The sequence below is a fragment of the Choloepus didactylus genome, chromosome 10 (assembly GCF_015220235.1).
Source record: "Choloepus didactylus isolate mChoDid1 chromosome 10, mChoDid1.pri, whole genome shotgun sequence".
NCBI classification, from domain to species: Eukaryota; Metazoa; Chordata; class Mammalia; order Pilosa; family Megalonychidae; genus Choloepus; species Choloepus didactylus.
Window position 1 is genome coordinate 17,541,327 of NC_051316.1, and position 14,611 is coordinate 17,555,937.

Genomic DNA, 14,611 nt, shown 5'->3' on the forward strand with positions numbered 1-14,611 from the left:
ATTTTGTGCAAGAGAGAGGCAGTGGGGGCACATTTATGCTCCTAGTCTGTACTGTGCCAGAATTAACTTTTGTATAAAGCTGAATTTAATATAAAAATGACACATGTTCACTGTGGAAAATATGACAAAGAACACTTTTAATTTTGTCATCTAGAAATAATCACTATTTACATCTTGGCATATTTTCTTCCAGCAACTTTCTTCTATATGTACATGTGTTTTAAAAATAGAGCACTAAGCACCCAAAAGAATTTTTAAAAATAATTGTTAATCCCCTTATCCAGTTAGAAGCATTGTTATTATTTTAGGCATCTTTTCACAGTTTATCCCATGCATTTGAAAAAATATGAATACACGTTATCCAAGTGTGCAAATTAAGTGACACTCGTTTTTTACCTAACATACAAGTATTTTTGCAAGTTAATAAACTTCTAAAGCATTTGAAGGGCTCAGATAACTGAATGGCAGCTGTGGTGCCCTGCTGATGGAATTCTAAAGTGATTCTAACGCGTTGTTAGAGCAAGTAATGTCACAGCAGTCAAATCATCCTGAAATCATAACATCGGCACTGCCCACTTCGCTACTCTTCAAAACCCAGATCACTGACAGCTGCAGCATATTTTATTCTGTCAAATTTCCCATAACTTGAATTTGCCTGTTTTCGGACTTTCCGTTAGACTTCCCCTTCTTTCCACAAAAACCACCCTTCAGGTTTTACGGGTGTCTTTGATCTGCTTCTTCGGACAAATTTCTAGAGGTCGTTTACCGGGTTAAGGAGCAAGGGTTTTTAAATTCTTGATACACATTGTCGTCCCGTACGCCAGCCACCAAGAACTCCTGCATCAGTAATTACACCAGGAAAATTAAGTGAAAAACGGTGGCATGACAAGGCCCACGGGAGACTGGAGCATTGCTGCAGTGCTCCCAAGGGGAGAGCACCGGCCTTCCTCGCGGCCTTGCGAGAGCGCCTATTCCGCCGAGAACGAGTAGCTCCTTCAGCCACAGGCCCCGCCGGGTCCACAGAAGCCCGGTCACACGAGGGGACATGGAAAACCAGCCCGTGCGAAAAATACGCCTGAGCCCCACGTGCCTCCCGGGCATCTGAAACCGTCCGAAGCCAAGTTCCACAGCCCACGGTCCCGTAACCCGCCCAACCAATCCCGGTTACACCACCCCCACACCACGCCCCGCACTCCAGTCCCTCCCCCAATCTCGCCAAACCTCACGATATCTTGACCTCACACTCGTATCCGCCCACCCCAACGGCTCCGCCGCACTGGAACATTCTAAACTCCTGCGCACGCTCCCTGCGGCACTGAACGTCCCGGCTCCGCCCTTCCCCAACCACGCCTCTGCCAGTTAAGGGTGATCCCCGCCCCCACGCACGCCCATCATCGATTTCTTCCTTCTGGTAGCTTCGCAACAGGTCTCTGATTGGTTGATCCTGGAACGCTTCCCCGCGGGAGGGAGGCAGCGATAGGCTGCCAGTCAGTCCGGGCCTTCCCGCAGTTTGCGCATCAAGTGATTGGTCGGCGCTACCGTCCAATCAGCTGCGGGCTGTCGGATTCAAATCCGGCTCGTTCGGCCTGCGGTCGGTTGGGCTCATTTGTGCGGTTGCTTTTGCAGCGTCCAGACGTGCTGCCTGCTGTACGCCCTGTTGGTTTATCCCGAGCCGCCTCGCTGCCGGCAGGATGGCCCATAAGCAGATCTACTACTCGGACAAGTACTTTGACGAGCATTACGAGTACCGGTGAGTAGCCCCGGGGTGGCGGGTTCGCCGGAGGAGCCTTCGTGGGCCGCCTCTGGGTCGGGTTCCCTCAGCGCCGGGCCTCGGGCTCGGGTTCCGGGCGGGGCGGCCGGCCCCGGGGCGGGCCGGGGGCCTGGAAATCGGGGTTGGGGGGTGGTTCGGAGCGGGCCGGGGATGAGGGAGGCCCGGGCGCCGGGGCGGGCCGGGAGCGCGCCGACGGCCGGGAGGAGGCAGTTTCCCGGCCTCGCGCCGTCGCCGCGCGCCTAGTTTTGCTGGAAGCCTCCGAGGTTAGCAGGAGCGGGATTCGTTTGCTGCACTCGGTCCGCTTTGGTTTTTGTTCCCGTTCTTAAAAATAAGTGAAGGAGCATTGGCCAGGCCTCTTTTTGTGGGGGCCGCGTTGCTTCCCGGAGCAAAACTTGCACCTCTGGGAACGGTCGTCGAGACCGAAGCCCCCCTTGGGAAACGTGGCCCGGAGTCTTCGGCGACAACTGGGTGGATGCTTTAACCAGGCTTTGCTCGCGGGTGGCGAGTGTGTAATAACCGGAGCCGCGGTGTCCTGTTAGTTACATGAATAGTGCCATGATTGACCGAAAAAACTGCCTGGAAACTCCGGCGTCTGCTTTGCAGTCCTGGCTTGTTTTGCTTTTTCACAGGTTATAAGAACTGTTTGGCGATGGTGCAAACCGGAACCCTTCTTTTAGAAACGATTTCGCACTCCCTGTCGCTCCCGGGAGTGATGAAACTTTTACTAGTTTGAAATGGTAGTTTAGGGTCTGTTAACATGGTCGGAGAAACACGGGAAATGTCCTTAAATTATTCTTTTATTTTTGGTTTTGAAGGTAGTTGTATAACTGAAGAGATTATCCTGAGCAAGGGCCCCTCCCCCTTAAATTAGCTTACGTATAGGGATCTTAATTGGGATTTGAAAATGCTTATCTGTTTATGGTGACTTAGGCAATTATGAGTTGACACAAATCGTAATTTAAGGGCGTTGCTGAAGGGGTTTCCTTTTATGACCAATTGAGAATTTGAGTGGGTTTTTGGCATATTTTTTCCGAAAAAAAATTATCATGGCACTAAAGCGTAAATTAGCTAGCGAACTGGATTGTGATGCGAGATGAAAAAGCTTAACCAAAACTTTATTGTACGTAGGGAAGTTGCTTGGCGCTGGGCTGCGAAGGTCCGGGGAAGCTTTGTCCTGCTCGGTAGGGGCTGGAATGTTGCATCCTGGGAAACTGCCAAGCTGTGGGAGGGTGCAGCCTAACGGCGTCCTCGGCGGAGAAAGTGACTTTGTTTTCTGTCTGTGCTGCCCTCTTCGGGCAGATTTCCACGAATGCTATTTGAGGAAGAAAAAAAAAAAAAACCAATCTCTCTTTTAAAAAAAAAAAAAAAACTAGGATCACGAAAGTCTGCTTTCACAGAAAGACAGCTTTGCGAATTAGTAATGTCTGCACTGTTTCATAGTTCTAGCTAGAAAAATCCGAAGTGTTTACCTGGCTACAGATAAATTTTAAGTCGATCATCTTCTCTTTGTATAGGTAATTCCGTATCCAGAGTTGTAAACTTGTACTGGCATAATTAAATTACTATGTCATTGGTGCACTTCCACGATCTCTTCTCCACAATTCAGAAACCTATGAAAACACGTTTTGGTGAACTTGGCCAAACGCATTTGTCTACAAAACCATTCTTTTCTCTTTCAGTATAGTCAGTACATTTCACTAAAGTAGTGCTAATGTTCAGCTTTGTGTGATGTTGAGCCGGAGCCCAGTGGGGATATTCAGTAATGAACTATCCAGTAGGTAAACTCTAATAACCTTTTCTAAAATTGGGACACCTGTTACTTCTGAAACACTTTCGGCCTTAAGTGTTTAGGATAAGGATTTATATAGACCTATATAAGTTTCTTTTAGCACACAGTATAAAATGAGATTAAGATACTTATCGGGCCTTCTGCTAGCCATAGGTCCATTCTTCAATTTTAATATATTAAATACTCATTGTAAGTACCTAAATAAGCTAGACTGCTATCTCAATTTTGGTCCAATTTACTAAATAGTTTGTGTATACTAATGTGTGGAAGAAAGTTCTATCATATCTTAAGTGATTTATTGGAATCCAGTGTAAATTAGATCTGACTTGGTACCTGGTCTTTATTGAACAAGCCACTCATCTTTATGAAACCAAGTATAGTAATTAATCTCCAGAGATATTAGGGGGAACCTATACTGATGATATACCACTAGGGCATGATTCTAGGATGGTTGTATATAGAGGTACAGTACAATGTAAACTTCAAAGGCTAGTTGTTTTTATTTTAGACAGTATGCAGTTAAATACATCTTTGTTTCATCTTTTGTAATTGCAAACTTAAATCATATTCCTTCTACTTGTGCTAGGTTCTTCTGTAATTGAACTTCAAAGACTTAGTTCTGTTGAATAATATCTGGAACAAGTATTAAAAGGATTGTTTGGGATTTAAATTCTTAAAAACTTTGTTATTGTTTTAAAAAATACTATTGAAAAACAACCAGCTATCTGTCCTTAGGCTAACAGCATTTTGTAATATTACCTTAGTAGGTCCTTTGTTTATTTTCTTGACTGTCATTTTTAATTCTGGATCTTCATTCTCCATGGGAGTGAAGAATATGCCAACATTACCATTTAATTGGCCTTTTGTGTCTCCTCCCTGCCCCCATTACAAGCCCATGGTACTGAAATATTGGATTTTGGAAATTTTCCTTATCTCCATACAGTAAAAGTAGGTAGATTACCCATGTGAGCTTGAAGGTACTTAAATTTTTTTTTCCTTGTGCTCACTTTGGTGGAGAGCCTGTTGAAGTGGTTTATGTAGAAGGTAGGATAATTTGTAACTTTTCTAAAAAACATATTGCTGGGTGTGTGTGTCTATTATTTATATATACAGTTCTCCATGAAGTCAGAAGAAAAAGGGTAAGGGGCACAAAAGCTGACTAGCATAAATTTCCCTTTGGGCCTAGTCACCAATGATGTAGGAGATAGAAAGGATAATTTGACAAATGACTTGTAGTGCCTTTAAAAGTAGATGTTAAAGCAGTATCCAAGCCCAAGTGAGGTAGCAGGTAAGTATTACTAAGAATCACCATGTGGCTCACTGTAATTGGTGAAAATTTTAGGGACTATGATAGTAAGCATTATTTGAGTTGGTGGCTTCAGGGCAGTCTAGCAACATAATAGGATTGTTCCAAAGTTTGTTTCTGCCCTGCAAATAATACTGAATTGGTGCTTAAATTTTAGTCTGTGCTTGGTTAAAGTTAATGACATCTTGGTTATGGATTACACAGTTTTTCTGTGTGCCAGAAAGCGTGGCCTGGATTGAACTTCTCACCCCCAGCCATTTATCTTTTTATTGTAATTAAGGGTAAGATACAGATTTGTTGAGAATTTCATAAGGCTATAATTTTACATATTTTGATGCTTTGGCATTGAAGAATTACTGCATGCCCACTTAAAGAAACTTGAATAAAGACACGGTTTTGAATGAAAGTCAGTAGCTTAACCTGTTGGCCATTTGAAGGTCTGTGAAGTTGAAAGGTACATGTATATGTCTGATTGTTTCTGGGTTTTTGTCTGTTTTAATTTTGCACAAAGTACTTGACGTAGAAAGCAACTCTGCACTTGTACCTACTGTTGGGTAGCAAGAAACACAAATTAATTGTGGATTAAATTAGATTTTTTTTTTCACTGCTGGAGAAAGCTGTATATATAGTCCAAGGCTGGGATGACAGCTCTCCCAGGCTCCTTACCTCTTGTTTTTTGCTGTCCTCAATTTACAATTGATTCTGTGGTCCTAGATTGCTACTTTAGCCCGCTGACCACATCAATATGCATCCTAGCCAACAGGAAAGAGAAAAATAAGAGTTGAGCATATTTTTCCCTTTGAATGTACTTTCCATAGGCACATATTCTCTGCTTGTATCCTATTGGCCAGTATTTAGTCACATGGCCAGAGCTAGTTATAAGGGAGGCTGGGATGTTTGGGACATCTGTGTGCATAACTTAAGTTTGGGGGTCTATTCCTGAAGAAGATTGAGACAATTACTAGCAAGCAGTCTCTGTTAGGGGAATAGGGCGTTATCCTATTCTGAATGAAATGCCTTCTGCTTTTAAACTGTAAACGCTTAGCTCCCTGATTTCAACTGTAGGGTACCAAAAGTCAGAATTCAAGGTAGTAGAGAGTATTTCTCAAAATTGATAACGATGATGTAGCATAGAGGACATTTTGAAGACAATGCTCAAAATTTTAAATAGCTTACAAAGATGTATGTATAAAGTGATCATGATTGTAGGAGAGCGGCGTATTTACGTAGAGCGCTAATTCTCGGCTGTGTCATTTAACAGGCATGTGATGTTACCCAGAGAACTTTCCAAACAAGTACCCAAAACCCATCTAATGTCTGAGGAAGAATGGAGGAGACTTGGTGTCCAGCAGAGTCTTGGCTGGGTTCATTACATGATTCATGAGCCAGGTGAGCTTTGCTAAAGCATAGCTGAATTAAAATAGTAGTGGTTGCGGGGTTTTTTTTTTTTTTTTTTTTTTTCTTTTTCTTTTTTTAAGTAATATTGACATTCAGTGGTATCCCAAAGTGCATAATAGGGCTGCATTGGTGCAATTCTCTTCTCCCTGGAGAGGGTTAAAATTTTATAGTAAATACAATACCACAGGGGTGAAAGTAATGCTTTATTCTACCTGCAAAAATAACTTAATTCAAAAAATAGGCTGCTTACTTTAAAATCTATGCCATTGTTAATAGTATACAAAAGTATTTTAGTGTAAGTGTATCTAGAATTCTGGTTTCCCTTCTTTTAAAACTAAAGATTTATTTTGAGACAATTTAAGTACACAGAAACCTATGTATTTGGAAGGGATTTGTCTTTTCCTCTGGCCTCTGCTTTTGTATTTGCTAAAACTCCCAAAGAGATGAAAAGAAAACATTTAACAATTCCAAATTAGCCTTAGATGAGTATTGCATAGCAAGCCACCTCAAAGCTGTTTTACCTAGATAGAACTGCTAGGTAAAGGGGTGATGTTATCTATAACATTAAGGTTAAATGACATAGCAGCACCTGCACTCAAATATGCTGTCTAGTATGCATGTTAATGGTTATGCTATTATGTCATGTTTACCAAATGTTTTACAGGTATTAAATACCTGTAGACTAAAACTTTGTGGGGTTAAATTCTACTCTGGGATTACTAAGTCTTACTTAAAGGATTAATAATGCTTTGGACAAAATTGGCCTGCTGTAGAAGCTGAATTGGGTAGAACTTTAAAGCTGTCTTGCTTTCTACTCTTGTTAAAGAAAGACATCCTCAAAAATTTTTTCTAAAAGACTCATTCCTGGGATTGGGGCAACTAATCAGAGTTCAAAGGATCTTTCTCCAGTAACAGAAAAGCAACTGAGGAACTTCACATAGATTCCTGGGCCCCATTTAGTCAAAGAGTCCATGGAATAGCCCCTTGGGAGCTGCATTTTTACAAGCTCCTGGCAATTTTTGATGCGCATTAGTGTGAGAGCCACAGTTAACTCCTGCATAGGTAACTTGATTTGAATCTGGTGTCTTTTCCTTATAAAGATACAGTATTTCTCTTTAGTTTTCACTGGAATTGAGATTCTTAAAGGTGGGAACCATTCTCCCCAGAGTAGCTTCTCCTATCATCCTTTTTCTCCAGGGTGGCTAAAGCTAAAATTCTGGGGAAATGTTTTCATTGTTAGGTTGTTTTCCTCTGTTTATTGTTGATGATGAGTTTGTCATTTCAGGTGCCTCAAACCAGTTTAGTCAACCCAATAAAGCAATTAATTGACCATAGATTTAAGTTATTTTATTTTGGCTCAGTTGAGAAGGCTTTGAGTTTTTATTGAATGAATGAAAATTAACCATCTTATATATTAACATGATGTAAAACATTTTCTTTCCACAGAACCACATATTCTTCTCTTTAGACGACCTCTTCCAAAAGATCAACAAAAATGAAGTGTATCTGGGAGTCGTCAGTTAAATCATTTTCAAATTTAATGTATATGTGTATATATGGTAGTATTCAGTGAATACTTGAAAAATGTACAAATCATTCATCCATACCTGTGCATGAGCTGTATTCTTCACAGCAACAGAGCTCAGTTAAATGCAACTGCAAGTAGGTTATTGTAAGGTGTTAAGATACAGTTTGTTCTCGGTTTTTCTCTTTAATATTAAAAGTTCCTGTTTGACTTTACCTGTTAACTTTTGTTTAATAAAGTTTGTATGTTGCATTTATCACTGCTTGAAGTTACTGAGTTGTGTTTTCTTAATGTTAATTTGTGGCTATTGATACTGTTCTATGATTTGGTTTCACAATTTTAGCCCTGAGGAAATAAACTTTCTTTAAAGAAATAAAATGTTAAATGGGCTTAAATACTCAACTGAGCTTTTCTACTTATCTAAGAACTGCCACTACCTACAAGTGGCCTTAAGGAAACCACTTAACCCTATTCTGTTTTCCCTTTTGCCAAGCATATTTTGAAATCTGCACAAAGAAACATCTGGAATTGCCTTTTTAAGGAAAATATTTCAGAGTTAAATGCAAACATAGGCTATCTTAACTGATTACTAAGCTGGAGAAACGTAAGATCCCCTAGTCTTTGGTTCCCTGTATACTCTCTTTAGAAAGGGATGCCTTACAAGGAATGGGCAGAGTGACTACTAAAAGTGGTAATGGGCAGCAGCCTAGGTTCATGGAGTTCCAGGATAACAACCCATCAGAAAGAAGCCAGAATTATTGCATTCTCAGGTGGACCAATAAAGAATTAGTGCTGCACCCAGGGATTGAGAGGGAGGGGTCACAGGCCTCTCACTTCAATCTCCATCAGATTCCTGCCAGACACTAGGCCTCTTGATTTCCCCTGATCTAGAGGTTTGGGCAAGTCTAGCCATTCCAGAATCCTGGAAAAGAAATGGAGCTGCATTCCCTGCTGGTTTTCAATCTGAAAATACCTGAAGTCCTATTTGCAAGAGGAGAGCACTCTACAATTTGCGTCCAGGCTAGGATTTTCCATCTAAGTGACTCCTGTCCTTATACAGCCTACATTCCAGGCAAACCATTTCCTGTTCTTTCAATCTGCCAGCATTTTCCTCCAAGTGGGAAACCCTCTTCCATCTCTGCCCCTGCTCATTCCCCAGTATATTAAAATTCACTCCACGGCCTTTCTGTACTCAACACATTCTTGTGCTTGTGTAGAGCAAACCTGCTGTGATACTTTTTTTTTTTTCCACCATGGAAACCATACTTCTTTCCCATCTCTTTTCCCCCTTTGCCCTAGCAAATTTTTTTTGAAAGGAATTTGGCAATTCTGAAATCATTTTCTGTGGTTATTTCCACACCTGCTTTAAGTTTGTGTGTGTTTTGAGGTACTCATCTTGGTGGGTGTTCCAGGTCTTTTGGACTTGTAAGGGTGTGCAATTCCTGTAAGTCATCAGCCTTAAGGAAATGCAGGCCTATGTAGTGAAGCAGTCCCAGGCCCTTTGCTAGGAAACCTCTATTCCTCTTCAGCTGACTGCTCAGAAGTCACCACAGCGAGACCCTTCCAGGACACCCTATACAAGGTGCCCTCCTGTATTTACATCTCTTAGGCCAGTACCCTACCTAGGTGACGCGAGTAAACTGCCTCTTAGCTGATTCAAATCCTGTGTTTCTAATCGCTTCTGCCTTTGCTTGTTTTTCTTTTTATACTCCCACAGTTAGGGGTAGATATTAGGCTCCTTAAATATACGCAGAAGCTGCAGCACAGAAGTCTACTAAACAAGCCGAAAGGTCAGAGGCAGGACCCTGAGCGCGGTGCTTCCTGTCAACTTCAGCTCCCTGTCCTTAGCAAGTGCACAATTCTCACCCACCCAGCGCAAGCAAAACCGAAACGGACGATGCCACGGCCGCCCCACCACGCCAACACGTGCTGCCTGTCGGTAGAGGGGCGGGCCTAGTCGCGTTTCTATGACGCACTTCCTGGCGCCTCCTCAGAAGGCGGAAAAGCCAGTTGGGGAAACGTCCCGTTGCCTGCCCAGTTAGTGGACTGGGTGGCTGCTGGCCTCCTCCTGGCCCCCGGCCATGGCGTCGGAGGGGCCGCGGGAGCCCGAAGGCGAGGTAAGGACCACCAGGGGTCTGCCAGAGCAGCCGGGAGTTCGGGGCTCCCTTTTCACGTCCCTCGGGGTCGATGTTCGCCCTCTACTTAGCCTCAGTCCCGTTCCGCGCCCGAGTTGCCGCTGTCGCGGGCGGATGAAGGGGCGAGGGTCTGTGGTCTTCGTGGGTCGGTGACGAGCCTGCAGGAACCCCGGCAGGGCGTCCGGCCGCCGGCGGGCGTGGGCCTGAGGCTGATGACGCCGCTATGCGTCAGAGCACGGCCCCGGGAATCCGCAGGTCAGCTTGCCCACCTTTGGTGCTGCAAACAGCGCAGCATTTAAAACTGTGTCAAATGTTATGTTGTCAGAGAGGTGAACGACTGCCGCTTTCCCATATCACGCGGGTATGAAATTGTGTAAGGTTAGCTCACTTAGGAAGGCGTAGCTTGTTTGTTTGTAAACACGTATGTTTTCTTAAACGTGAAAAATCTGTTTTGTGTACTCAGTATAACCACTAGATAGAGCCCTGCCAATGGCATGCATTAGTTTTAAACCCCAGTTACAGAAAACAACAAAAAACACGTAATTGATACGTAGGTAAACACCAGGAAAGTAAAAGTTTATTTTTACTGGCGGCAGGATGGTTTTCTATTGCAGCATGCTTTTGCTTTTCAATGAAACAAAACTCTTAGTGGTTCACTGAATGAAAAGCTAATCTTTGTATAACTCCTACTAAGAAATTTAAAGGAAATAAGCTTCTGCAGTGTGTTTTGAGTGCTGCAGTTAGAATTCCACGGATATATTTGATTGCAATAGTGCTGTGGTTCTCGGTTATCCCTTGGCAAAGCTGAGTGATAAAGAAGCTTTATTCCAAACATTGTCGTTTGTGAGCCTTGCTATATAAGATGGGTTAAATTTTCCTTCTCTTTTAATTTGTGATTCTTGATTTTCACTTAATATTTGGAAGACTACTTTTTCTAATAAAAAAGCATTGGGTAGATGTTTTAGCAAATTTGGTCTTTGTTAGAAGTTTTTGAACAACAGTGCTGGGATTAGCATCTCTGGGGGCTGTTAGAACTGAGCACCTCTCTTTGTTTTTGTTTTTTGTTTTTTTGTGTGTGTTTTGTTTCGTTTTGTTTTTACGTTTGGTTGATCTCAGAATGTATGTAGCCCAAAACCCCCCTTTTTTTCCTTAGGGCATCAAGTTATCAGCAGATGTCAAACCGTTTGTTCCCAAATTTGCTGGGCTAAATGTGGCATGGTCAGAGTCCTCAGAAGCATGTGTCTTTCCTAGCTGCGCAGCCACATACTATCCATTTGTTCAGGAACTACCAGTGACTGAGTATGTATCTTTCTAAATGTCATACCTTACTGAGGGATCTTTTTTTCTTGGCCTTTGAGGGTGGTGAGGCTTCCAAGTATGCTGTAACTAACTTTAAAGGTTCTTAGTTAACAGAGAAAATGATCCTCAGCCAAAGATCTGAGCCAGTAGTACAACTTAACTCTGTCATGTGACAAAAACTGAAGTTAACTGTGCTCTCCTTTTTTTTCTCCATACTCATTCTCTTATTTTGGGCAAAGAAGGTATGGAGACTGCATTTCATTTATTTGTAGGAAATGCAGTTTCAGGGTTTGTTTGTGCAAAAAATAGATCATGTATATTTTTACATGTTTAAAAATTCACACATCTAATGAGAGGAAATAGCTATGGAAAGAACAAAATAAATGCTCTTCTTTCAAGGTTTAACATTAAATGTCTTGCTGGGGGAGTTGTGGGAGCTAACCGTCATGGCCTCTTTGTATGGCCAATTCTTTGGAAATTGCTGGGGTTTTTTTGTTTTTTTGTTTTTTTGTTTGTTTGTTTTTTTGTTTTTTTGCTTTCAACCAGATGTGTTATATATGTTCTTTAGTGATAGATTTTTTAAATTTTGATTTTAAGTTCATATTAATTTGAATTGAAAAAAGGCTTGTGTTTTTCTTTAACTTTTCTTTTTCCTTTTGGAACTCTGTTCTCCAGGTATTTACAAAATGGCTTCCACTATTACCTGAATTTAGAAAATTGATTGCTGACCTTTCACTTAATTGTATAGATTTACTTTTAAGGTCAGCGTCAGTTTCAGAGCTTGTTTAAGAGTCCTTTTCCTTTACAAACCTTTGATATGGTTTAAACTTGTTTCCTTTTTTGTGTGCCTGCATGGTGTGATTGACAACAGTTTATGCTTCACATAAATTCTACAATTACATTCGTAAGAATGCTAATTGGAGTAGATGAAAAAAATCATTACATTGTCTGATGTACTTAAGAAATATTTAAAGTTGTATTTTTTGCCAAAAGTTGAACTCCTACCTTTATATGTCGAAGTTCTTCAGTAGAAATAGCCTATTTTGCCACTGTGATTTCTTTATAAAAAGAACAACAACATGGGTCTTGTTTGGGTTGTACCCTTCCTTGGGAGGCTCATGTAATAAGATACAAAATATATCTCACTCAGTGACAAGGATTCCAAGCCATGTACAGGGTGGGATTCCAGTTAGCCAAAATAAAGGTGGTAAACATTCATATGGCTAAGGCAGCGTTTTGGCAGTAACATGAATCGAGATTAATTAGAGAATCCAAGGACCAGCCATGCTTGTGATGTCAACCCCTTATGCTTTTTTAGCTTGATTTTTTTTTCTTTTAATTGTTTGTCACCAAGGAAAAGAAAGGCTCACAATAGTTCTGCTTGGTCAAACAAAAACAGTATGGATAAACCGTAGGAGAAAGGTTAGAAAGAAAAAAAACCTATAAAGTGGGGATGAAATAAGGAGACATTACCTAATAGAGAATTGATTATTTAGTCATTTCTAATGTAGGTTAGGAATTATATTATTCTATTCAAATTTCATATAAATGGGGGTCTCTTACTTTATATAGTGAAAAGAGGAGCAGAATTTGCTGTAATAAGTGTATTTCTTTTCTACTTGTTCCATTCCATTGCAGCCTAAGTCATCTGTGCATGTTTGCTCGTTTTCTTCATCTTCACTTAGAGAAGGTGTGGGTAACCTTTTACAGAATCTGTCCAGTTCCAGTTGCTTAAACAGTACATACAAGTAGGTTTCATCTGTTCATTCAGAATTAATTATTAAATGCTACTATGCTATGTGAAAAAAACCCTAGCTACTAAGGGGGAAAATGATTATCTCATGGGCTATATTCAGTCTTATATAAAATTTTTGTCACTTGAAGATGAAAGAAATGTGCCATTCTCCCCCAAAATGGGACAAGACAAAGAAACACCAATAAAAATATCCGAGTTGAGAATTTGCCATGTTTGGAAAGCACTGGTGTTTTGAACAAAATGTAGAGGACTGTACAAACAAAATAAGTTTTCTGTTCTAAGTGATGAGCAAGGGCAGCGACTTGTTGATCTTCATAATACATCCATTTGTGACAAATCCTGTGGTAAACATGCTGTACGGATGTATGCACTTTGAGTATTGTATCCTTTCATTTCCATCATGCTTGCCACAGTCTGTGAGGTTGACAGAGTTGTAATTCTTACTTTTACAGTGAGAAACAGGCTAGAACTGTCTGTTCAAAGTCATTCAAGTAGGTAGCGCCAGAGCCAAAATTTGCATTGGTATTAGCTTGATCGTATTCCCCCAGCCTGCTATTGTGGTTGACAAGAGTTTGCTGAGTATTCTTAGCATCTTGCAATATGCTCTGGACATTTCAAAAAAGCACTGGTTTCAAAATGCCCCTATCAGCTATGAGAAGAACTAACCCATGGTCTAGCAGTACAAAATAGCATATGGGTGAGCTTTTGAGTTACACGGTTCAGGTCATTTGGGTTGAGTGAAGGAGCAGCCACTCCCCAGATGGGCGCTGATGTGGCTGAAAAGGCAAGGTGCAAGATGTGTTAGTGAAACAGTAGTGGAATAACGTTAGATTGTTGAGGTCAAAGCATTACTGGATTGAAAGCCTATGTAGGTGAAAAGTTTAGGTTTGTTGGGGTAGCAGATAGGAAACTTTAGATGGTTGTTAGGTAGGGTCATAATAATCCTGCTTTGTGATTGGACTTTTAAGGGGCAGGGGCTTGAAGGTTTTAACTAGGTGCTGGGCAGTGAAAATAGAGAAGAAAATAAAGAAGAAAAATGGAAAGGCCTCCATGATTGTCTATCTGGATTTTAGTGGGAAAGATTAATATCTTTCTCCAGCTTGATACATGAGAATTGTGAGGTCATTTATGAGAACAAAAGATGGAAGTGGAGCTGATTTGGGGACCAGATGTTAGGTTTTGGATTTATAAATGCCAAACTTGGAAAAAATGGAATATTAAGTGGAAATGACCTGTAAGATAGAAGTGGAGACTGGGAGCTGGCAAAGGTGAGGTATTGGAAGTGGAAACGTAAACGTGAGGTCCTGAGCACAAAGGTGAGCTAGTAAGACTCACAATGAGTCTGAACATCAAGATGGGAGGATGCAGAGAACATGGTGCCATTAAAAGAGACATAGGAGGAACCATTGGAAAGCAGGTGAGAACAAGGAGAGTGTGGGGGTTGAAAATGCAGGCTAGTGGATTGTGATCAAAGGGTCAGACCCAGCAGACATTGGAGGATGAGGCTGTTGAGTTTGGCAAGAGAGAGGTCAGGAGGGAGTTTGGCAAGAAGGAGACCTTTGGTAATGAGAGGATCCAGTGGAAATAGAGCAATAGAGAGATCAGTATGTGTTGTACAAGTAGGTTAGGAGA

At 41.5% G+C, this 14,611-nt stretch overlaps 2 protein-coding genes across 4 annotated transcripts in view; both read left to right on the forward strand.

Moving 5' to 3' along the window:
- The first annotated feature begins 1,593 nt into the window (after positions 1–1,593).
- On the forward strand, positions 1,594–8,045 carry CKS2 (CDC28 protein kinase regulatory subunit 2). Its single transcript, XM_037797366.1, has 3 exons — positions 1,594–1,750; positions 6,128–6,255; positions 7,711–8,045. Exons 1-3 carry the CDS (start codon positions 1,692–1,694, stop codon positions 7,761–7,763), a joined length of 240 nt encoding a protein of 79 aa, XP_037653294.1. The 5' UTR covers positions 1,594–1,691; the 3' UTR covers positions 7,764–8,045.
- A 1,732-nt stretch (positions 8,046–9,777) lies between these two features.
- The window catches only part of SECISBP2 (SECIS binding protein 2), a 48,528-nt gene continuing 43,694 nt past the window's right edge, over positions 9,778–14,611 (forward strand). For all 3 annotated transcript variants that reach the window (XM_037850985.1, XM_037850984.1, XM_037850986.1), the window contains exons 1-2: positions 9,778–9,906; positions 11,078–11,223. In XM_037850985.1, the coding sequence (XP_037706913.1) occupies positions 9,871–9,906; positions 11,078–11,223 (182 nt within the window). In that variant the 5' untranslated portion in view covers positions 9,778–9,870. The remainder of the gene's footprint in view (positions 9,907–11,077; positions 11,224–14,611) is intronic.

Bases quoted from the DNA above. Each gene is read 5' to 3' on its own strand.
- CKS2 (XM_037797366.1), top strand. From the start codon at position 1,692: ATGGCCCATAAGCAGATCTACTACTCGGACAAGTACTTTGACGAGCAT. The intron at 1,751-6,127 runs GTGAGTAGCCCC...GTCATTTAACAG, and splicing joins GACGAGCATTACGAGTACCG to GCATGTGATGTTACCCAGAG. The intron at 6,256-7,710 runs GTGAGCTTTGCT...TTCTTTCCACAG, and splicing joins TTACATGATTCATGAGCCAG to AACCACATATTCTTCTCTTT.